Source organism: Enhydra lutris, unplaced genomic scaffold (assembly GCF_002288905.1).
Source record: "Enhydra lutris kenyoni isolate GAN:26980312 unplaced genomic scaffold, ASM228890v2 scaffoldscaffold43, whole genome shotgun sequence".
Taxonomy (NCBI): domain Eukaryota; kingdom Metazoa; phylum Chordata; class Mammalia; order Carnivora; family Mustelidae; genus Enhydra; species Enhydra lutris.
Window position 1 is genome coordinate 13549716 of NW_019154127.1, and position 21300 is coordinate 13571015.

General features: G+C 63.2%; 1 protein-coding gene across 1 annotated transcript in view; it reads left to right on the forward strand.

Moving 5' to 3' along the window:
• LOC111155747 (pyridoxal kinase) overlaps window positions 1-21294 on the forward strand; it is a 26395-nt gene extending 5101 nt beyond the window's left edge. The window contains exons 2-11 of the mRNA XM_022516127.1: window positions 6806-6860; window positions 10829-10933; window positions 11410-11493; window positions 12438-12484; window positions 13164-13249; window positions 14139-14184; window positions 15199-15310; window positions 15803-15939; window positions 17392-17458; window positions 17746-21294. Coding sequence (XP_022371835.1) covers window positions 6806-6860; window positions 10829-10933; window positions 11410-11493; window positions 12438-12484; window positions 13164-13249; window positions 14139-14184; window positions 15199-15310; window positions 15803-15939; window positions 17392-17458; window positions 17746-17858 — 852 coding nt within the window. The 3' untranslated portion in view covers window positions 17859-21294. The remainder of the gene's footprint in view (window positions 1-6805; window positions 6861-10828; window positions 10934-11409; window positions 11494-12437; window positions 12485-13163; window positions 13250-14138; window positions 14185-15198; window positions 15311-15802; window positions 15940-17391; window positions 17459-17745) is intronic.
• The last annotated feature ends 6 nt before the right edge of the window (window positions 21295-21300 follow it).

Here is a 21300-nt window from a genome sequence, read left to right on the forward strand (position 1 = left end):
TGTGTGGTGAGTGCGTGTGTGCGCGTGTGTGGTGAGTGCGTGTGTGCGCGTGTGTGGTGAGTGCGTGTGTGCACGCGTGCCCGCATGTGATGAGTATATGGGCGGGTGTGTGTGCGCATGTGTGCGTGTGTGGTATGTGGGCATGCGTGTGTGTGCGCGTGTGTGATGAGTATGTGGGTGTGTGTGCGCGTGTGTGATGAGTAGTGGGCGTGTGTGTGTACTGTGCTCCGAGTGAGGCTCTGGCTTCTGTTTGACTGGGCCTCATGGGGTCTGGGGTAGCGTGGTCTGTGCCGTCTGGGCGGGGAGGGTACGTCTGTGCACAGGGGCTCCCATGACGCAGGAGCCATCAGCTTTGTGGCTCGTGGGCTCGGTCATCCCCGGGGCATGCCGATGTGGGACGCTGACCTAGAACCGGCCGGTTCTGAGCGCACAGCGGTGTGGACGAGTGACATGGAGGAAGAGAATCAGTGACGGGGTTTCAGGAAGCAAGGAGGCAGGCACGGGGTCCCAGCCCCATGATAGCATCCCGTGGCTGGCCAGGGGGGCAGTGCCTCTCCTCCTACCCACCCCAGAGCAGCCACCCCATTCCCCGTCCAAACCCAGGGTGCTGCTGGGAGCTCAGGGTGAGGCCCCCCACTTGGGGTTTTGTAGCACAGCTAGGCCCCCAGGAGAAGCCGACCACTGGCGCATGGACCGTGTGCGGGGCCTGGCAGGGGGCCGTGGTCCTGGCCGCAAGCACTGGGAGCCAGGAAGTTGGGGCACGGGGTGTGCTGGGAGCAGGGCAGGGGTCTCGGGGGTCCAGGGCTGTGACGGCCGAGGAGGAGGGGTGCACGCATGTGGGCAGGGATGGCTACGGGACTGAAGGCCGGCTGCAGGGCTATTTCCAGCAGGAGTGCCCGTCGGAGGTTGGAGGACAGTGGACGAGGGTTGAGCCAAACCGCTGGGCGGAGTAGTCCCAGGGTGTGGGCTGGACCCAGGCTCTCAGCCCCGAGGCCGACCTGGAGGCCAGCGGTCACGTGACGCTCCGGTAACCCCTCTTCCTTATTTCTGATTTCCTGCGGCAGTGGCTACAGATCTTGCAAAACAAGCCGTAGAGAGGATTCTTGAAGACAGTGACCCCCTCCCACAGAGGGACCGGGGTGGTCTGGGCACAGTGAGGGAGCTGCGCTGGAATTTTCCAGAGCCTCCCGTCTTCCGCGGCTGGGAGTGCTCTGCACCCCCGCCCGTGAGCTGCTGCGTTAATGACCGTGTCTTGTTGGCTGTCAGCAGAGTGGGTTGAAGCTGCGGCAGTGAGGGGGCTCTGGCCGCGGAGAGCATGCGTCACCCGCCCAGGGCCCCCCCGATGTACAGCCGCCCTCAGGAAAGGCTCCGGCTCTGCATCGGGGCACAGGGTGGCCCCTGTGCGGGTCAGGACGTAGGGCTTGGTGGCCTGCCGGCGTCCCGGCTGTCCTCGCTCGCTGCTGGTGGGTGCACGGCCGCGACGGAGCATTTGAAAGCCCCCCTCCCCCAAGGAGTCACTGCAGATGTCCCCCCCCCCTGCACACGGAGAGCTCACTAGAGGCATGGGAGGGGGGAGCCTCTCGGCCTTCTCTTGGCAGGACACAGGCTGCTTCTGCGCACACGGCCGCACCCCCAGCCTCTGGCAGGTGGAGGGGCCCTTCTGTGGGTGCCCAGCCCTGGCACCTCGCCAGAAATGCCTCCAGTTGGGGCCAGCCGGGAACCTCAGTGGCTTGCTCAAGCCTGAGATGCTGGCCACCACAGCGTGGCCGTGGTTCTGTGGCCCAGGAGCCGCCAGCTTTCCGGCAGCTGCGCGATAAGGGAGCGGGCTTTGTTGTGGGGGCTGCTTGGCCGAGGCCCCGGGGTTTTTTCTGAGATGGAAGCGGGTTTGCTGGTGGAGCCTGAGCCCCGGGCTTTGGCCACGTCAGCCCTCGTCCTGAGGCACACAGGATGGTGGACGCAGGAAGGCCGGGGCTCCTGGCCTCCCACGGAGGCTGGTGGCCACCGGCTGGGCAGTGCTGGGAGGAGGGGACTCTGCGGGGGGGGAGTCCCCTCTCCTGTGGCCAGGCTTTCTTTTTTTCTTTCTCGAAGGGTCTTTTGCATCTTCTCACTGCGTGTTGCTCGTGTGCTGGTAGATGTTATAAAAAGTGGGGGGGTGGAGGAGGCTGGTTCCGGTGTGTGTGCCCGTTGCCGTGGTGACTGCACACAGTCCTTGTGGGTAGAAGAGGTGTGGCGGCTGTGGCCTCCGTTATGTGGGATCCCGCCCTAGTCCAGCCGCTGGGGAGCGGCGCTCGCAGTGAGAGGCGGTGAAGTCATTAGGGAGGGCTGAGGCTGGGCGGGTGTTACATTGGTTCTTCTTGTAACTCGTGTGGGTTCTGTGACTCCGGCCTTCGTAACAGTCCCACAGCAGACGGTCTCGCACAGCTGCTGCTCAGCACCTGCCCCGAGGCGGCCGGCGCTGGGACCCCTTACCCCGTCCAGAGGCCAATGGCCCTTCTGCCCCTAAACCTGGACACCTGCTTCTGCCTTGGCGCCTGCAGGGAGAGTGGCCTCACCTGGGTGACCTCCCTGGGGCCACAGACCCCCGTCCGAGGTGCCGCCCACACTCAGATGCGGCTGTGCGGGGTGTCCCCAGGGGCCATGGGCTCTCAGGCTCACCGTGGAACCATGTGACTCGCACAGAACACGCACACAGGCAGGGCTGTCCCGGACCAGTGGGGGGTTGGTCCTGTCCCTCCGCAGAGCCCATGGGGCACAAGGGGACTCCTCCCACCAAACGGGACTCACGTGAAGTCTGTCCGGGTCAGGAATTTGGGTGTGGGCCGCACACGGAGCAGGTGGGGAGCGTGGCCAGGGGGTGGGGGGACCCAGGGGCTCCCAGGGCGTCCACACACGGCCCGGACTCCTGGACCAAGTACCGACCTGTGTCTGGCTCCGCGGGAGCTGCAGGAGAGGTGGCAGGTGCAGTGAGGTCCAGCCCAGGAGTGGGGACCTGAATGAGAAGATTTACTAGGTGTTAACTGGGGACAACTGTCCCCCGCTGTCCTGGACGTCACGGTCGCCACTTCCCTTTCACAGACGGCTTCCATGGGGGCCCATTTCCGCCAACTCGGGAAACCCGCAGAGGATGCTTTCCCGGAAAAACTGCTGGCACTCGTGCAGGCCACTTGTCTGAGCCTCGTGGAGCTGTGCGAGCTTGTGGGAAGCGTGGGGTGCCCCTCGCTGTTGGCCGCGCCAGCTTCCACCCAGTATCCAAGCGCCGCCTGCTCTCAGAAAGTGCGGGAAACCTGCCTTCCGAGTGCAGCCACACCTGCCACCTTCCCTAAGCAGCTGCGCGGAAGTCAAGAGGGGCGCCGGCCTTCAGGAGCATGTGGGGACGGGCTCTGCATGGGTGCACGCCCCCTGGACTGGCCTTGCTCCGTGGTGGGTCCGCGCCTGCGCAGTGGCATGCCTGCAGTGGTACATGTCCTGCACGCAGCATGTGCACTGAGTAAGAAGCCATGTCTGGGGGCGCCTGGGTGGCTCAGTGGGTTAAGCCGCTGCCTTCAGCTCAGGTCATGATCCCAGGGTCCTTGGATCGAGCCCCGCATCGGGCTCTCTGCTCAGCGGGGAGCCTGCTTCCTCCTCTCTCTCTGCCTGCCTCTCTGCCTGCTTGTGATCTCTGTCTGTCAAATAAATAAATAAATAAATCTTCAAAAAAAAAAAAAAAAAAAGAAGCCATGTCTGGTCCCTCTCTTGAAGTGGAAAAGCAGGCCCGGGTCCTGAAGCGCAAAGTAGGGACTTCGTTCTCCGATCAGTGTTTTGGCTTCAGGGGATTAATTATCTGCACAGCCGGCAGCAGTGAGCGGGTAGTTGGCAGGGTTCTCGGGATTTGTGTCGTGGCCAGTTCAGAGCTGTGTCTGTTACCTTGATGAGAATTCTGCGGGATCTGAAGCTGCGCGGGCGGGCCGGGAGGCTGCTCGTCAGGCAGGCACTCTGGCCGAGGGCCAGTATCAACTGTGGAGTTTCACGGGGCCGCTGATTCATATTTTCTTTCTTTGAGTTCAGGTAACACCCGCTCAAATGCTTAAATATTTCAGAGAGGCGCGGTAGACCCAGGTCACAGGTGTGTGGCTCGGTGAGCAGCCACAGAGGGAGCTCGACCGTGGATCCTCCCCGGGCAGCGGGAGTGGGAGCAGCACCCAGATGACCACTTGCCTCCCCCAGCTGCCCGAGGCCGCTCCAGAGCACCAGAGCAGTGGGGCCAGTCTCTGAAGGTTCGGGGGAGACCTGGAGGGGGGTGGGCGGTGTTGGGTGAGTAGGGGAAGAGGCTGGGAAGTCCCTGGTGTGCAGGAGAGGGAGGGGATGGCCAGAGACCAGCCACCCACAGCCCTTGGTGTCTCCTCTCCCTGTGTCTCCCCCAAACCCTCCAGTCTCTCTCCTTCATCTCTGCACCCCTCCTGCTGTCTCCTCCTCCGCCGTATCCCATGGGATGCCGACCCACCCCATGCAGCCCCTCTGCGGGAGCTGAGGTCTCAGTGTCCCCGTGCCCTGTGGAGTATCTGTGCGTCTCCAGAGTTTGTCGAAATCTCTTACCCACTGGGTCCACCGTCCTGTCCTTGTGGACCAGTGTCATAAAAGGCTCCTTTGTTCTTGTTTTCCTGGGGTTGGAGAGGGAGAAAGTCCAAAGGTCAGCGGGCTGGTGAACCCAGTGGACCCGTGCACTCAGTTCATGGGGTGTTAACGTTCCCAGGCCTCCTTCCCCTGGGATTACCTCCGCCCCCACCATCAGCCGCTGGGGTCAGGGGGCTTGGATGTCATACACTCCCTCAGGGTGCCTGTCTTGGCCCTTCTCTTGGTGCCTCCCCGGGGTCCCTCTGCCTGTGTGTGACTTGTGTGGTTGGGGACTCCCAGCAGCCTGTGGGCGCCCTCGGCCCTAGAGGTGAACTGAGACCCAGCCAGAGTGGGAGGGGACAGAGGGGAGATGCTGCACCCACTGGGTTCTGGAGGGCTGGGGGACAGCTTGGTGGAGGAGCCCTGGGGCCGCAGGGGGGTGGTTGTGATTTAACACACTGCTGGGGGGGGAGGAGATAGGATCCTTCCAGGCTGACAGGCCCCGCCCCTCGGTGGCCTCACACAGGCAGGTGCGGGCTGCTGGCTCAGGCCTTGTGCCAACCCCGGAGGGAGCTGTGTGCAGGGACAGAGAGGGTCAAGGAGGGCTGTGCTTCCCCAGGAAAGGGTGACACAGAGACTTGGAGAGGTCACGTTGGTGGCCCGGGCAGGACCCGGCGGGGGTGACGGGAAGCAGGCAGAGACGGGGAGACAGGTGCTGCTGCTGGGTAAGCGCATGCCTCTGGGTTTCCAGGCAAGACGGTGGGTCGTGCCACACTCGTCCCCGCGGGGGGGCGTGGTTTTCCTGCTCTGGCCTGGTGAGGTCCGTCCCTGTCCCGGCTGTGGGTCCTCCCACAGTGGTGGTGCCAGGGCCCAGGCCCACTCTGAACAGAAGCAGAATCCGAATTAAACAGCTGTCCTGACGTGGGGTCACATGGCTCCAAGGTTAGGGCTGGCCGTGAGCCTGTTCGAGCTTGAAGTGGCCCCCAGACAGGTTGTGGTTGGAGCCCGAGTGTGAGCCTGACAAGCCCCCCGGCCACCTCATTCACACAGGGGTGGGGGGAGAAGGAAGACCCGAGTGAGGCTCCCCCGTGCTGATGGACCCGGGGCCCCACCCCGGCTCCCGCTGGGGACCTGACTGGTTCCCATGGTTCCGGAGGTCACGGCCGGGCCCTGGTGCACTGTTCACACTCGTTAGGCTTCAGTTCGGTCCTGGGTGTCTGGGCCTCACCTCATGGCTTTACCCTCACCACGAGCCCCAGAGGCCTTTGTGCCGTGCCGGGCAGACTTCCTCAGGCAGCCGGCTCTGCGGAGGGACGAGGAGGGACGCGGGGGCTGCCCCGAGAGCGGTCGGGGTCCGTGCAGCAGGCCTGGGCCTGGGTCTGTCAGCAGCAGTGCCAGCCCCGATCAGCCAGAAGGTCAGGCACAGGAGGCCGGGGGCTGGCGCAGGACACGACGGCCGAGGGCTGGGCCTGGCCGTGTCCCAACACCCACCCCCTCTGACGGCCGAGGGTTGCGGGAAGGGCCCCACAGAGGACGTGGCTCGTGGCCCGGGGGCTCTGCGGCGCGCCTGCTCTTGTCCCTGAGCGAGTTTGCACGTGCAGAAACGGGAAGGTGAGCCGAAGGGAAGACGGCCCTCCTGGCCGCTCCGCCAGCCCCACAGTGGCTTGGGGAGGCATCTAGACCGTTTGGACGTAACCTTTCTTCCCTTGGTTGAAGAAGGAGCTTTTGCTTTGTACAAACTTCCTTTCTCACTCCGTGGCACCTGGAGCCTGTGTGCGGTCACCTGCCCCCTGTGCCGTGGACGCACCCAGCCCCAGGCCCCGAGGTGCCCCCTTGCAGCGGGTGGTCCTGCCCGTGAGAGCCAGGCTCCCGGGGACAGAGCAGCCAGCCGTGCTGTGCAGTGGGGAGCCCTGGGCACTGCCCCCCCAGAGGGGCGGTGGCCTCAAATCCACATCCCTGAAACAAAGAGGACCTCACAGCCCGCCCTCCGTGTCTGGAGACAGACGCCTCGCTGTCGCGCACTTTTGGGCATTTTCACTCAGCAGGATTTCCAGAGGCTAAGCGCTCCGGGTAATGGTGCCCCCACGTATTCCCAGCTGCGGCCCCTCGCCAGCAAGGGCTCCCAAAGTCCGCGCCTCGAGCCCAGCTGCAGGGAGCCTCCTGCCTGCCCCCAGCGCCCTGGCTCTCCCACAGCCGGTCCTTTTTTGTCTTGCAGGTTTTGGGATTTGAGGTTGATGCACTGAACTCCGTCCAGTTTTCCAACCACACAGGTAAGGCGCTGTTGGCCCGAGAGTCACTGAAAGCGGGGAAAGGGGGGCACGGGAAAGGGCCATGAGAAATCTGGGGACCCCACTGCTCGCCTGACGGTCAGGAGCTGGAGTCGGGGGGCCACCCAGCACATGCGGGGTGCAGGGGGCTGGGGTGTAGCCTGGCCGTGGGTGCAGACACCGCATTTGAGTCTTGGCCTGGCTGCTTGAAGCTGAGCGCCCCAGGGCAGGTTGGGGGAGCCTCCCGGCACCCCGGTCTCCTCTGTGAGATGGGGACCTGTTCCTAGCACCTGCTGCCTGGCCGAGCCCTCTTCTGGGTGCCTCCGTGGGCCCTGAGCAGGACCCCATGTATGCACATGCCCCTCGGGGGCACGGAGCGGATCCAGATTTTCTCTGTTTGAAACCAGCACCTTGGGAACTTGCGTGGTGTCGCCTGTCTGAGCACAGGGGACACAGTGACTCCTGTGCACAGAGGCTTTGAAACAGAACTGCTGACTCAAGGACATGTGAGGGACACCGCCCTCAGAGAGGCCCCGGGTCGTGGGGACAAGGTTCCTGAGCCCACTCCCCCACCAGCTGACCCCATGGCCCCGGGGGCCGCCTGCCATGTGACCCCACGGTGCCATAGAGGCAGGGGCGTGAGGCCACTGCCCTCCTGGAAACATCCCAGCATCGCCCCTCCTGCAGTGACTCTGAACCCAGATGGAACCAGCGGCAAGACAGTCTAGATTCAGGCTGGCGGAGTGCCTACCGGTGTGCGGGTGGGTGCCTGGGCCCCAGCCCACACGCCAGGAAAGGTAGGCTGTGCCGCTCCTGGTGCAGTTTTTCTCAGAAGGGACGGGGTGCCGTGAGCCGTGGACCGGGGGGGGAGACGTTTGGGATTCAGAAGAAAGTTCTCACCAAAGGCCCTTCCCTGACTTGCTTTGCCACGCGTTCCGGGTGCTGTGAAATTTGGAGAAGCCCCAAGAAGTTTAAGTCGATTCAGCGAACTTCCCCGAGTCCCACAGGTTCTGACTATTCTAACCACCTGCCTTTCTGTCTAAGTAAATGAGCCAGACTGGCTGAGCCACTCAGTGCCGGAATTAAATTCGTTGCAAACATCACATGGCGCCATCATTCACCTCAGTTCGGTAGAAGCCAAGACTCCGCCGCTTCTGCCCAGATCCCCGGGTGCGGGAGGGGCTTCTGGGGCCTTCGGTAGCGCGCTTCCTCCTGGGCTCCCAGAACCTCCTCGGTGCTGGACTGACCATCGCGAGGGGCCTCTGACCCGCCCCAGAAGAGGGGGTTGAAGACACACCCCGAGTGCGTGGACCCGCAGGTGCAGGGGCTCGTGGCAGGGCCCCCACTCCGGCCTCCAGGTGCCGGGCGGACCCACCTGGTGAGGGGACCTGTCGGGCAGCTCCCAGGCGGCAGGGACCCCAAGCACCCCCAGCTTGGACTCGACAGGGTAGCCTGTGCAGCCGGATCCTGAGTCCCAGGGGTTCAGCCCAAGGCTTTGGACCCAGAAATATTTAGGGTCCTTTGTTCCCCTCCCCCTCTCTCTGTCTCTTTTTTTTTTTAAAAGACAGATGAAGAGTGTGTGTGCAAAGTCAGGGAGCAGGGCAGGAGGAGAGGAGAGAGAATCTTGTTGCTTTTTAAGATTTTATTTACTTATTTGACAGAGATCACAAGCAGGAAGAGAGGCAGGCAGAGAGAGAGGGGGAAGCAGGCTCCCCGCTGAGCAGAGAGCCTGATGTGGGGCTCGATCCCAGGACCCTGAGATCATGACCTGAGCCGAAGGCAGAGGCTTTAACCCACAGAGCAACCCAGGTGCCCCTTATTTTTTTTTTAAGATTTTATGTATGTATTTGAGAGAGAGCACAAGCAGGGGGGGGGCAGAGAGAGAGAGAGAGACAAGCAGACTCCCTGCTGCGCACAAAGCCCAGCCCGGAGTTCAACCTCCCAGCCCAGAGACCATGACCTGAGCTGAAGTCAAGAGTCGCATTCTCAATTGACTGAACCCCCTGGGTGCCCCCATTTTTACCTTTTTATTTAAAATTTTTTAAATTTTTTAAAGAAGATTTTATTTATTTATTTGAGAGTGAGCAGAGGGAGGGAGAGAATCCCAAGTAGACTCCCCACTGAGCACAGAGCCCAACGCGGGACTCTATCTCACGACCCTGAGATCATGATCTGAGCCCCAAGCACGAGTCTGACGCTTCACCGACCGCGCCCCGCAGGCGCCCCGTTGCCTCTCTGTAAGGAGAACCAAGGCACTCACGGCGAACAAGTACCGTGTACATGGGGAGAAAGTCACCACACCACCTGTCCCCGTCCGTGAGTGTCCTAGCCCAGCACCACGCTGTCCCGCTGTCCGGGCGGGCCTCGCTGTGGTGCCCTCTCCACCGTCGGTCCTACCGTGCACTCGGTGCTCGGCTTACACTGTGCATGACCGGCCGGGACATTTCCACCCCATGCCTTCGGCACCCTGCTCGACGAGCGGGTCCGTGGCTCACACATGGGGCCCCTGAGCAGCTCCTGGTCACTGCCGAGGCCTGTGAACACGGCCGCCCACACTGCTTGTGTCCCAGGGTCGGGCCGGTGGAGGGGCACTGCCAGCGGCTCTGTCCCCACGCACACTGCCCCGCGAGCTGCCACCCGCCCACTCTCCGGGGCATAAAGCTCTCGTTTGTAAACAGCCTCTTTCTTAGCACATCTATGTGCCGTCGAGCGGGTTCACGTGGTGGAGCGTGGGATTGCAGGTTGCCCGCACACCCACAGGGGGAGCGCCTTCCCTGCCCCGCTGGGACCCGCAGCACAGCAGCTCCCCGACCTCCCCCTGGCCCTCCTCCTGGGTGCTGGACCGCTCACCTCTGTCTCTGCGGTTTGCTCGTTCTGAAGATTCCGGATAAACGGTCACATGACAGCCGACCTTAAATGGCGTCTTCCGCTGAGCTGCATGTCCTCCAGGCTCGCCCTCGTGGTCGTGTGCGCCCGAGCATCACTCCTGTGCGTGGCCGGTGACAGTCCATCCCGGTGTGGGCGGACCACACTTGCCTCCCGTGTCCATTCGTTGATGGGCATGGGTTTACGGGGCACGGGTTTACGGGGCACGGCTGTTACGAATGGGGCTCCCGGGGCCGCCTGGGGTTCCATCGGTGAAGCGTCTGCCTTCAGCTCAGGTCGTGATCTTGGGGTCCTGGGGTCCAGCCTGCTTCTCCCTCTGCCTCTGCCCCTCCTCCTGCTTGTGTGCTCGCTCGCTCTCTGTCAAATACATAAAATCTTAAAGAAAAAGAAAAGACCTGGCCATGGCCTGAGGCCGGGGAGGCTCGGTCCTGGGTGAGCAGGTTTTGGGGAGTAGAGCCGGCACGGGGGTGAATAACCAGGCTTGGCCCCTTCTGTGCCCGCGCCCTGTGAAAGCCGCCAGAGACCGCGTGTAAAGGACGGGGCTCGACGAGGTCCAGCAGAACTGGAGGTTGACGAACAGACACTGAAAGCGGAATTTCACGGAATTCTCACAAGTCTAAATTACTTTATTTCCCCCCAACCACGTGAGAACACAAAGACTCACTCAGCCTGCAGGCCAGATGGGGCTCCTGGGGCCTGCTTTGGTGGCTCCTCCTCTGGGTCCGGGTTTCTCACGTTTGCTGTGGCTAAGGTTCGGCCGGGGCCTTGCTAAACCGAGTGCCAGCCTTCCCGAAAACCTGGGCTCACTTGCAGGGCCGGGCCTGAGAATCTGCTTTTCAGATGGCACCACGCCACCCCCCTGGGTTGCTGGTGCTGCCAGTCTCAGAGACCCCGCCAGGGAGAGGGAGGGTGATGTGCTTTGGAGGAGGGAGGCTTTGGGAGCTCAAGGGTTGGAGGGACATTCCTAGGGGTTAAGGATAGCCACAGTGTGCTGGGGGCCCCCGGGACCACCCCCAGACCTGGCAGTTTGCTAGGGGACCTCCCGGGACTCGGTAAAAGGGCTGAATGTCGCACTCTCCCCACAGGCTACGCACACTGGAAGGGTCAAGTGCTGAACTCCGATGAGCTGCACGAGCTCTACGAGGGTCTGCAGCTGAACGGCGTGAACAAGTATGACTACGTGCTCACGGGTGAGTCCCCGGTCCACCTCCCTCCAGGACAGGTGAGCTGGCCATCCTGGTGACCGCCGGTCCCCCGCAGCAGGGCTGCAGGGTGTTGGGGAGGGGTGGGGTGCAAACACCAGGTCTGCCGCGTCCTGCCCCCCCACCCAGCTTTGGTTCCTTAGTCAAGTTTACGGTGAAGGACCTGTGTGCATTTCCCTGCGTCGTCAGACGTGACGTGCTTCTGCTCGAACTCGGGAAACACGACAGGAGGGACGTGTTCCTGTCCACCTCTCACTCTTGGCCTCTTCCATTCACGTAGCCCTTGGCGTTTCTTCTGGGAAATGCCCGGTGTCCCCTTAGGCACCGCAGACGTTGGGACACTTGGTCTGAGCCTCGCCCGCCGTTCCGTGAAGCACAGCGGTTTTGAGGGTGCTCTGTTGCCTTGGGCCCGAGCGGTTGACGTGACCCTTCTATTCTGTGCGGCCCGGATTTTCCTCCCAAAGGTTACACGAGGGACAAGTCCTTCCTGGCCTCGGTGGTGGACATTGTGCGGGAGCTGAAGAAGCAGAACTCCAAGCTGGTGTACGGTACGTGCTGGGCCGTCACCTCCTCTAACCTGCGGGTCGCACCTGCTGCCCTCGGACGGGGGGCTCGGCCTCCCTCCTGGCACCCCTCCTTCCCCGTCCACCTCCCCCAGCCTGTAAGCTCAGAACATGCTGGGCGTGCAGGGGCGCGTGCCTTCAGGGCGCTGGAAAGGGTTCAGAACGTCTTCGTCTGTGTGGGGACAGTTGTGGGAAGTGGGTGACAGACGGGCGGTAATCTGTGTCCGCACGTGAGGGCTGGAGCGGCTGGACGTGGTTGGGGTGTGTGTGGCCACTGTTGGGCCTAGAGAGGACGGCGGAGGGTATGGGTGTCCCGGTGGGTCTGTCTAATGAGGGTGGACATTGGGCGAGGCTGAGGTGCATGCCGGCCAGCCGGTCCCTAGCCCCTGGCTGCCGCACCAGCTCCTGGGGTGTCCGCCAACCAGAGACCTCTTCTGCCAAGGGACATGGACGGTCTGGGCTGCTCTCCCGCCCTGGCATTCAGACAAGCCCAGCCTGGGCTCTGCAGAGCCCTGCCATGTGTGGGACACTTCCTGCATCCAGGAGGGGACGCCAGTGCCCTGACGTGGGGGCCCCTCCAGGGGAGCAGGAGCCAGGTTTCGGGGGCCCACATTGTGCAACACCTGTGTCTTCTTTTCAGTTCCGTCGTGGATGCGGGGCCTTCCCGGGGTGTGGGTGCGGACGAATGGGGTGCCGTTCCACGTCCCCTCTCAAAAAAGGCGCGGTGAGGGTCAGATAGAAATCCGAGCACTCCGTCGTCTGGGACGACAAAACACACAGTGCCAGGTGACAAGGCAAGCGAAGAAAGGAGGCCGTGTGTTTCCAGGCTGTTGGCTGCATACGTGAAATTTAACACGGAAAGGAACGTGAGGGGCTCTCATCCTCCAGGTAAGGTGTTTTGCTGACTGATGCCCTCTGTGTCTCCACAGTGTGCGACCCGGTGATGGGCGACGAATGGAACGGCCAAGGCTCCATGGTTAGTCCTCTCACGCGTGGGAGCCCACACACAGGACCCTGCACGCGGCTCGTGTCCTCCTGCCCGGAAGCAAGGGCTGGCGGATGGGGTTTCCCATGAAAGACTGGAGAGCAGATCTCTGTGGCCCTACGTCCCCGCCGTATGAGAAAGCCACTGGCCTCCAGCGGGCTCAGCTGGGGGAGTGCACGGCTCTTGATCTTGGGGTCATGAGTTCGAGTCCCATGTTGGGTGTAGAGATGACTTAAAAGTAAAATTTTCAAGAAAAAGCCACAGTTTGCAAAGGAACAGACACGGCCATCTCCTAGTAGAAGTTCACGCATGGACACTGAGATTTGAATTTCCTATTAAGTTCCATGTGTCATACGTGTTCTTAGTACTACTTTTTATACCTTCCCCCCAGCTGCGTAACAGCAGACCAGCCGTGGCTTCCCGACCCTCAATGTCATGTAGAGCAGTGGCGGGGGTGCTATCCAGGGAGGGAGGTGGATTCCCGCGGGCGAGAATCAGCCTGTGGCCCCCAAGACACCTGGGCTGGGAGGAACAGCAGGGGTCAGCCCGTCGTGCAGCGCGCCTGTTGTGGGCCCCCACCAGGCCCCGGGGCTCCTCTGCAAACACGCTCTGGTCCTGCTCCCTCCTCCTGGGTGCATCAGCCTGTGTGCCTTGTCGCCCTCCCCTTCAGTACGTGCCCGAGGACCTCCTTCCGGTTTACAAAGAGAAGGTCGTGCCACTTGCAGACATCATAACCCCCAACCAGTTCGAGGCTGAGTGAGTAACCTGGAGCCACTGCGGCTTGCACACCGCCCCGTGGGGCTGGCCGGGCCGGCCGCCGAGCCTCCCTCACTCCTCGGACGGCCCGGCCTCAGAGCGGAGCAGAGATCTGGCCAGGGTGGGGGGATGGGCCATTCACCCCCAGGGCGCCGCAGCCCGACAACAGCAGTGGGTGGTCATTTCACCGCATGTCCTGGGATCATGCTGACCCCCAGCCGAGTTCCTGAGCAGCAGGAGAGGGGAGGAGCTGAGGGCCCGTGGGGGTGACACAGGCCCCGGGCGGAGACCCCCCTCGCCAGCTGATGCAGGGGACCACCCGGGCGCTCCGAAGCCCACGTCCTGGTCTCTGGGTGGGATTAAAAGGAGCTGGTTGGGCCCTCGTGGTAGCGAGCTTCCCGACCGTCTCTTGGATCGTGGGGCCCACCTGATGAAGAGCCAGTCTGGGGGGCAACGAGTGGGGCCTGGTGCTGTGGGGTGTCCGCATGCGCTCGTCGGTGCCACAGTGCAGCTTGGTGGGTTCCCCCGTCTCTGCGGCTGCCTTTTGAAGGAGTGGTGGGTGGGGGCCCGGGGGCTGGGGTGCCTGACCTGGCCCACCCATCCCGGTGAGAGCGCCGTGTCGGTCACCTGCCGTTTGCATTGCGCGTTTTGACTTTCCGTGATGTCGGTCAGTCACGGGCCTCTGAGGTGCCTGCGCAGCTGTCCCTTGCTGGGGTAAATTTTACTCTCGGCGGGTCTTTGGCCACGTGGCCGCGGCGGCCGGGTCTGTGATGGCCGGCAGGCGCGAGCTGCTGCGGGATGGGAGGCGTTACCCAGCCCCCGCAGCTCCAGGGGCATTTCCGGCAGGACCCAGAGAAGCAGGGTGTCACCTGTGCCCACCTGTTCACAGGTTACTGAGTGGCAGAAAGATCCACAGTCAGGAAGAAGCCTTGTCGGTAAGACCTCCCGAGGCTGGCTTGGGACGGGGGCACAGGGCGTGGTGGGGAGGGGACAGCTGAGTGCCCTGGGGACGAGAGCGATGGGCACCCAGGGGGCCAGCAGGGGCTGCGGGACGTGTTGTGAAGTCCCCACGGGCCCTTGTGTTGGGCACGGCAGTTGCAGTGTGGGTCTGGGCCTGGGCGACCCTGTGGCCAGCTCTGCTCACAGCGGCGGTGCCTAGGGGGTCCTGCAGGGGTCCTGGGGCAGCCGGAACAGAGCCGCAGACCCGGGGGCCGAGATCGCAGCCACCCTCTGTGGGGTCCTGAGAGGTCAGGGCGATGGGGTGCTCTGGGTGTGACTGTGTGGGGGACGCGTCCCTTGCGGGTATCCAGCATCTTGTGGCCCCGTCTCGGCCTCTGTCTCGGTGGCCCTGGTCCCCACCAAAGACGCTGCACGCCGCAGCCAGTCCCATGCCGGCAGCCTCGTGCTCTGCTGAGTGCACACGGACGCGGTTTCCAGAGCAGGAGACTGGGACCTGCCAAGGCCAAGGCCGGGGGTCCGCACATCTGCCCGGAGACACAGTGCGGTGCACGGCAGCCCCAGCGTCTCCTGTGGGCTCACTGTGCACCCTGAGCCGGGACCCGTGTGCACCCGGCAGGGTCGGCAGAGGCCAGCAGGAGGGTGCACGTGGCTGGATGTGGGGAGTCAGTGTGCACTCGTGCATGCGGCGCGGTCATGTCTGAGTGCACGGGGGTCTGCGTGTGCACCGGGAGACTCATCACAGGGTGTTGGCTCGCACATCCGGGGCCCGCTGACGCGGGGGGCACGGGGGGCGGCACATCGGGGCCTGCAACAGAGCCCAGCCTGCCCAGGTCTCCACTGACCCGCAGCAGGTGGGCGTCCCCGCGGCTCAGCCATGCTGTCCCCGCCCCCGGGGGACGAGCCCCCTTCCCTGAGATGAGCGCGACCCGCTGGTTGACCCACTGGTTTCGTCCCGAGACGTGTGCTGAGGCACCCCTGTGCCCCGGCAGGTCATGGACGAGCTGCACGCCATGGGCCCGGACACAGTGGTCATCACCAGCTCCAACCTGCCATCCCCGAGGGGCAGTGACTACCTGATCGCGCTGGGGAGCCAGAGGATTCGTGAGTCCTGGGGGGGGCCTGCGGGGCCTCATGGGTCCCTCACTGAACGTGCGAATGCCGCCCGGATTTGCGTTCCCTGCACACCGTCAACGCAACACACCAGGGCGGGTCACACTCACCAACGCAGAGAGCACACGGCCTCCTCGCCGCTCCCTCTGTGTCTGTGGGAGAGCGTACCCCCCGCACCCCCACACACCCCCGTTTCAGTAAGTTCACGTCCCTGTGGCTGTAGACACCCTCCTTGCTCCCTGGCCGCGGGCTCTGCCCATGTCTCATCGCAGGAGCCGTGCTCCCCCCGCACCTGCCGTGCTGCTGGGGGTTCCAGTAACCACCACCTTCCTTGGGACAGGGCATCTGCCCCAGTGAGCCCCTGAGAGGGGACGCTGGCAGGGGAGGAGTGGGCAGGGGGGACGGCCAGTTCCCAGACCCGAGGGGCTGGTCCTCTGCTGACCCAGGGTCTGCGAGCCCATGGGCCGTGCTCTTCTCCTCCAGGGAACCCCGACGGCTCCGTGGTGACAGAGCGCATCCGCATGGAGATGCACAGGGTCGACGCGGTCTTTGTGGGCACCGGGGACCTCTTTGCCGCCATGCTCCTGGCGTGGACACACAAACACCCCAGCAACCTCAAGGTCAGCGGGCCAGCTCCCTCCCTGCCCCCAGCAGGGACTGTCTGAGCGCCGCGGGGGCTTCGACAGCGGGACCGCGTACACCACGCTGCAGTGGGCCGGTGTGGCTCCGGGGCCGTCCTGAGCCAGACAGGGTCTGGAGGGTGAGCCGGGGCCTGGGAGGGGTCAGTGTGGCCTCAGGGAGGGTGTAACTAGGAGCCTCTCGCAGGAGAGCAGCCCGTCAGCGCTCGCACTGAAGTATCATGGTCCAGCCACTCGACAGACTCAGGCTGGGAGCCCCTCGGAGGGCCGGGGACAGGGCTGCAAAGCAGACTTGCAAAGAGGCTTTTCTCGCCCGGAGTTGTCTGTGTGTCCGTCTCGCCCCGCTCCCCACACCGTGTGTGAACATCACAGGTGCGAGCGTGTAGGGGTGAAGCCACCTGGCATAGGCCCCACTGGGCAGCAGGGCGGTTGCTGCTCGCCGGTAGGACGCGGGCCCCAGTGTGCACGAGGCCGTCCCGGCCGCTGGGGCCCCATTGCCTACTGTGGCACAGCGGCGGGGCCCCCACCTCCGAAGCCTGCACAGGAGGGCAGCAGCGAGGGGTGCTTGAGAGAGAGGAAGCGCCTCGTCTGTGCGGGGGCCGCCGGACGATGGGGAAGCTTCAGGTCGGGATCTGGACGTGGGTTCCCCAAAGCCATCTGTACTGGGCGTTGGGAGGGGCCTGTCTCCCCTGGGTGGGGGGCGCGCACCCTCCCGGTCAGTCCTAGTCCTGAAACGCGGGGCTGAGGCAGAGCCCAGCCCCTCTTGCCGACAAGGCGCAGGGACGATGCTGTGTCTGACCGGTGCCCCCGCCCACACGCCGAGGGACGAGGGTGAGCACAGACGCGCTGTTTTAGTTGGCCCCATGGGCGTTCCATCTGGTACGCGCACCTTGGCCAGCTGGTGCCCAGTGGAGGCCTTGCTGCTGGGCCGCCTGAAGCCAAATCCACGCTCAGCGCCACCCTGGGTCCTGGAATTGGGCAGGAGGGCGTCCACTCACGTTCCCAGCTCCCGCTAAGCCCTGAGTCTTTGACTTCGAAATGCCAGCAAGCGATGGCCTTAGCCAGCTTCAGGGGGGGGGAGCTCCTTTCCATGTGGGTTCTTCACACCTACTTCATTCTGGAAACACGGGTATTAAGCACCTACTGCACGCCAGGCAGTATCAACAGGTCTAAGGCTCTGCCTTTCCCCAGAGCACAGGAGCCAGAGGGAGGCCGTTAATTGCGGTGCGGTGGCATTTGCCCCACTCTCCTGGGATCTTTGTCCCAGGGACCACCCGTCCCAGGGTGGGGAACCTGTGATGGTAAAGCCGGTGCCCTGGGGACTCGGGGTGGAGACAGCGCTTGTGGACACGGAAGACCCCATCCGGGCTCGGGCATCACAGGAGTGGGGGAGCCGTGGGCTGTGTGAGTGTCCCACACCCCCCTCGCCCACAGGTGGCCTGTGAGAAGACCGTGTCTGCCATGCACCATGTCCTGCAGCGAACCATCAGATGTGCAAAAGGTATGTCCTGGCCAGGCCCGTGGGCGCGCGAGGCGGCTGGCACTGAGAGCAGAGGGAGGGAGCGGGAAGGACAGCAGCTGCGCCCCTCTGGTGCTGGCAGCGGGTCCCCTAGGCTCCTGCCGCCACCGCCACCACTCGCCTTCACTCGGGCAGGGACCTGCCTGCGGGGTGCGAGCTCGGGATGGGAGCTCCAGGGGGCGATGCGGGCTGTCAGGGCTCGGGTGGGGTGTGGGGGGACACCAGGGTAGCTTCTGCTCTGTCCCCATCACTGACACTTTGTCCCGCAGCCCAGGCAGTGGGAGGGCTGAAGCCCAGCCCGGCACAGCTGGAGCTGAGGATGGTCCAGAGCAAAAAGGATATCGAGAACCCGGAGATCGTGGTCCAGGCCACGGTGCTGTGAGGCCCCTGGGCCGCCCCCCACAACGCACAGCGTGTGGTGTCTCCCTTGTCATCCTGTGAACACGTAGCGTCTGCCTTAGAGCTGTGACTGAAACTTGGTCTTCTTTTTCTTTCATGAGTGTCCAGTATCCACCGGTCTTAATTGTGAAAACGTGCTGGTCGTGCTTTTCAGGAGTAACAAAGCAATCACAGAAATCTGTAATTTGGGGAACGTAGCTCCTCACGGCTCTCCTGGCTCAGGGTGCCTTGTGTCCCGACCCAAGTATCCTAGGGCTGCGGAAGCCCAGGCTGTATGTGTCCACGAGGAACCCTCGGGTTTTAACCATTTGCGCCTGGAAGGGTCTTGCCAAATCTCTGTGTTGTCTTTCTGACCGACCCTCTCCGCTCCCACTTCAGGCGTCTTGGTTGTCACTTAGCTGTTGGGGAGGTCGCTGGGGAAGGTTGTCCCATGGGGACCGTTTAACACCAGCTGGCCCGGCACACACGGGCACTGTGCGGTCACGCTGGGGGGCACCTTTCCAGGACCCAAACATTCAGGTGGTCTGCATGTGTTGTGCCCATCCATGGGACCAGGGACCTGCAGGTTGACATGACGGAGACGAGGAAAGGTCCTGTGGGTTGGGGACAGCTTGTGGGAGCACTAGCACGTTGTGCTCCCTAGTCAGTGACACGGCAGGTCGAGTATACACTGTGTTTGCCCCTGTTGCAGGGAACAGGTGTGTCGCACACGGAGCCAGGGCAGAGATGGGTGCAGGAGGGCAGAGGGGGACAGCTGCCCCTCCCCGCTGCCTCTGCCTTCTGTGCCACCCGGAAGCTGGGAAGCAAGAGGCGGGTGGAAAAGCCAGCCCTCGCAGGGGAGGGTGTTGGACCCCAGGGAGGGACTGGGGCACAGTGCCAGAGGAGCGGCTCCCAGTAGCCACTGACGGAGGCCACAGCCTAGGCCTGGGCACCAGGCTGGTTGTCTGCTGCCGGGGTGGCCTGTCTGGCCCCACTTGGCCCAGAATTTTGAGGACTCCCAGGTGTAGCTGTGAGGAGGGAGGCGTGCCCGTCCTGTAGACTCGGCCTGCCTCGATCGCAGCTCCCAGCCCCCGAGCCCCCCGTCCCTCTGTGTGTGGGGGTGCAGAGGTCCTCCTCTCCCGGGAGCCCCCTTGCGCACGTCCCACAGGCAGGTCCTGTCCTGCGGCCCACACCCCCCGCTGCGGCAGTTCCCCGTGACCTCCAGAACCACTGCCACCCCCTCGGCGCGGTGTTTCCACTCCGGTGAGGACGCCCCGAAACAAAAGCCGGCCTCCGTGTTCTATCCGCTTTTCTTTTTCCCTGTCCTTCCACGTCCTGAGTGTCCTCACTCGCGCAGCAGTACCCGGTGGCTGTGCGCGGGCTCGGTGGTTCACGGCTCCCATGGCGGGCGCGGGTCAGGGCATGTGTCCCTGTCCTGTGTCCTGGTTCTGAGGACTGGGCTCCACTTAGCCCTGGGGCAGAGCCTGGCTGCCTGTCACTGCCCAGCAGAGCTGGGGAGACGGCCACGCCACCAGCCAGCAAAGGAAGGTTTTTTCCCCCTCTTTTTTAATACCGAGAGCGAGGGTAAGATGGGAAGGATCCTGAGTGTGTGTGTCCCTGCAGTGCAATGGCAGAAAAGCCTCCGCACTGCTATGGTGGGGGCTGGAGGGGCTCGCTGGGTCTGTTCGGTGGCCTTGGGGAGCCCCCTGCAAACACTGTCCGTCTGCCTGTTCACCTCTTATTTCAGAGGCTCAGCCTTTGTGCCCCCCTGACTTCCTTCACTGGTACTATATGTACAAAGCCTCCTGCCCCCTCATCAGCTTTCTGGCGGGGTCCTGGGCGTCTTCCTCCGTCCCTCTGACTTTGAAGCCCCGAGCACTGGGAGAGGTGGTGTCTTGTGCCCTCGGCACCCAGCAGCAGGAACCTGGTGTCCTGAGAGCCTCTGCAGAGCGCGGGGCTCCTGTAGAAACGGTGTCCGGTTCCGTCAGCTTCCGTGGGAGACCGTCCAACCCTCCAGCTCCCAGCAAGGTGTATGTGTCCCATGCTGCCGCTGAGCCCGTGCGATTCTGGGCTCCATCCTCCGTGCACCCAGAGCCCCCGGCTTGTCGTGCTTACGATTTCCCATCCGGAAGTGCACGTGGTCGTTAGTGGTGTTTTTATACAGGTTGGGTCCAGATTAGAATTAATCTTTGTTTCTACTTTCCATAGTTTAGTAACACGCGAAGTAATAATTATATATTTTAAGATGAGAGATGTATTGGTCTTAAATCACCTGCCTATGACCAGATTACAGTTTTCAGTAGTTCTTCAAAGCTTCTGTAGACCTTAAAAATCAATTACAAAATACCCTTTTTTAAAAAACATTTTCAGATCATTGCCAAGTCCTGCTGAGGTGATCGTGTTAATCTGCATTATTTTTGTAATACATGTCAGCGGTGGTAAAAGTGATGCTTCGTTGTCGTCTTCTTAAACTTGTTGAAACCTGTTTTTTAAAATGTTGCCCGGCTTTACGATGGACTGAGCGTGGTTTGCCAAAACCGCCCGGACGACTAAGCAGAGGGTGATTTCCACATTCAGCCAGAGGCCAGAGTGCGCTGCCCGCACCGTGATGCCCGGTCCCGGTGCAGGTGTACGATCCCCTCCCATCTCGTCATCCCGGAAGAGTGATGCTGCGTGCTGGCGGCCAGGAGCAGGGCCAGGTGGGTGGGGCCTGGCGTCACTGGGTGTCTCGAGGCCACTCCCGACTCTGCCGTTGCCTCCTTGCTTGACCTGATGTCCACTCCCAGCTGGAATGTGCGGCGAAGGAGGTGACAGCATTCCGGCTGCTGGGCTGGCGCCCCGAGCAAGCCTTTCCCTCGTTGTTCCTGCCTTTGATGGAGCCGCCAGCCCGGAGCTTGGGGCCACACCTGCCTGCCTCAGAAGCCGCCTTCGAGCGCTCTGTGCCCGCACCAGAGCAGCTGGCAGTCCCTGTCGTCCTCCTCTGTCCTGCCCGCTGCTTGCTCCGCGTCCCTCGAGCACAGCTCCCCGCGGGTCGGGGTTTTGACAGGAGCCCCCCACCCCCCACCCCAGCACCTGCCTGGGCGGGAAATCAGGGAAGGAAGTTGAGAGGGCAGAGGGGGTCCGGGGCAGAGTGTGGGCTCTGCCTCAGGGTGGGATCCATGCGGCCCCCAGACTGCCCGCGGGGGTCGCGGCTGCTGAGCCCCGTGTTCACCGCCCGCCGCCAGGCTGCAGGTCCCGCCCTCCTCGTCCCGTCACCGCAGCTCGGCGCTCCCCCTTCCCTGCGGAGCCGGTGCAGCTCTGGGACGCCGGGTCCGCTGCGCCAGGCCCGGAAGCCTCGCGCTTGGGTCTGGAGGGTCTGGAGGGACGACCCTCCCTCCCCCAGGACATCTCCTTCCTTTCTGCCCCAGGGCGCGGGTGGGCTGGACGCCTGCCGCTCAGGAGCACAG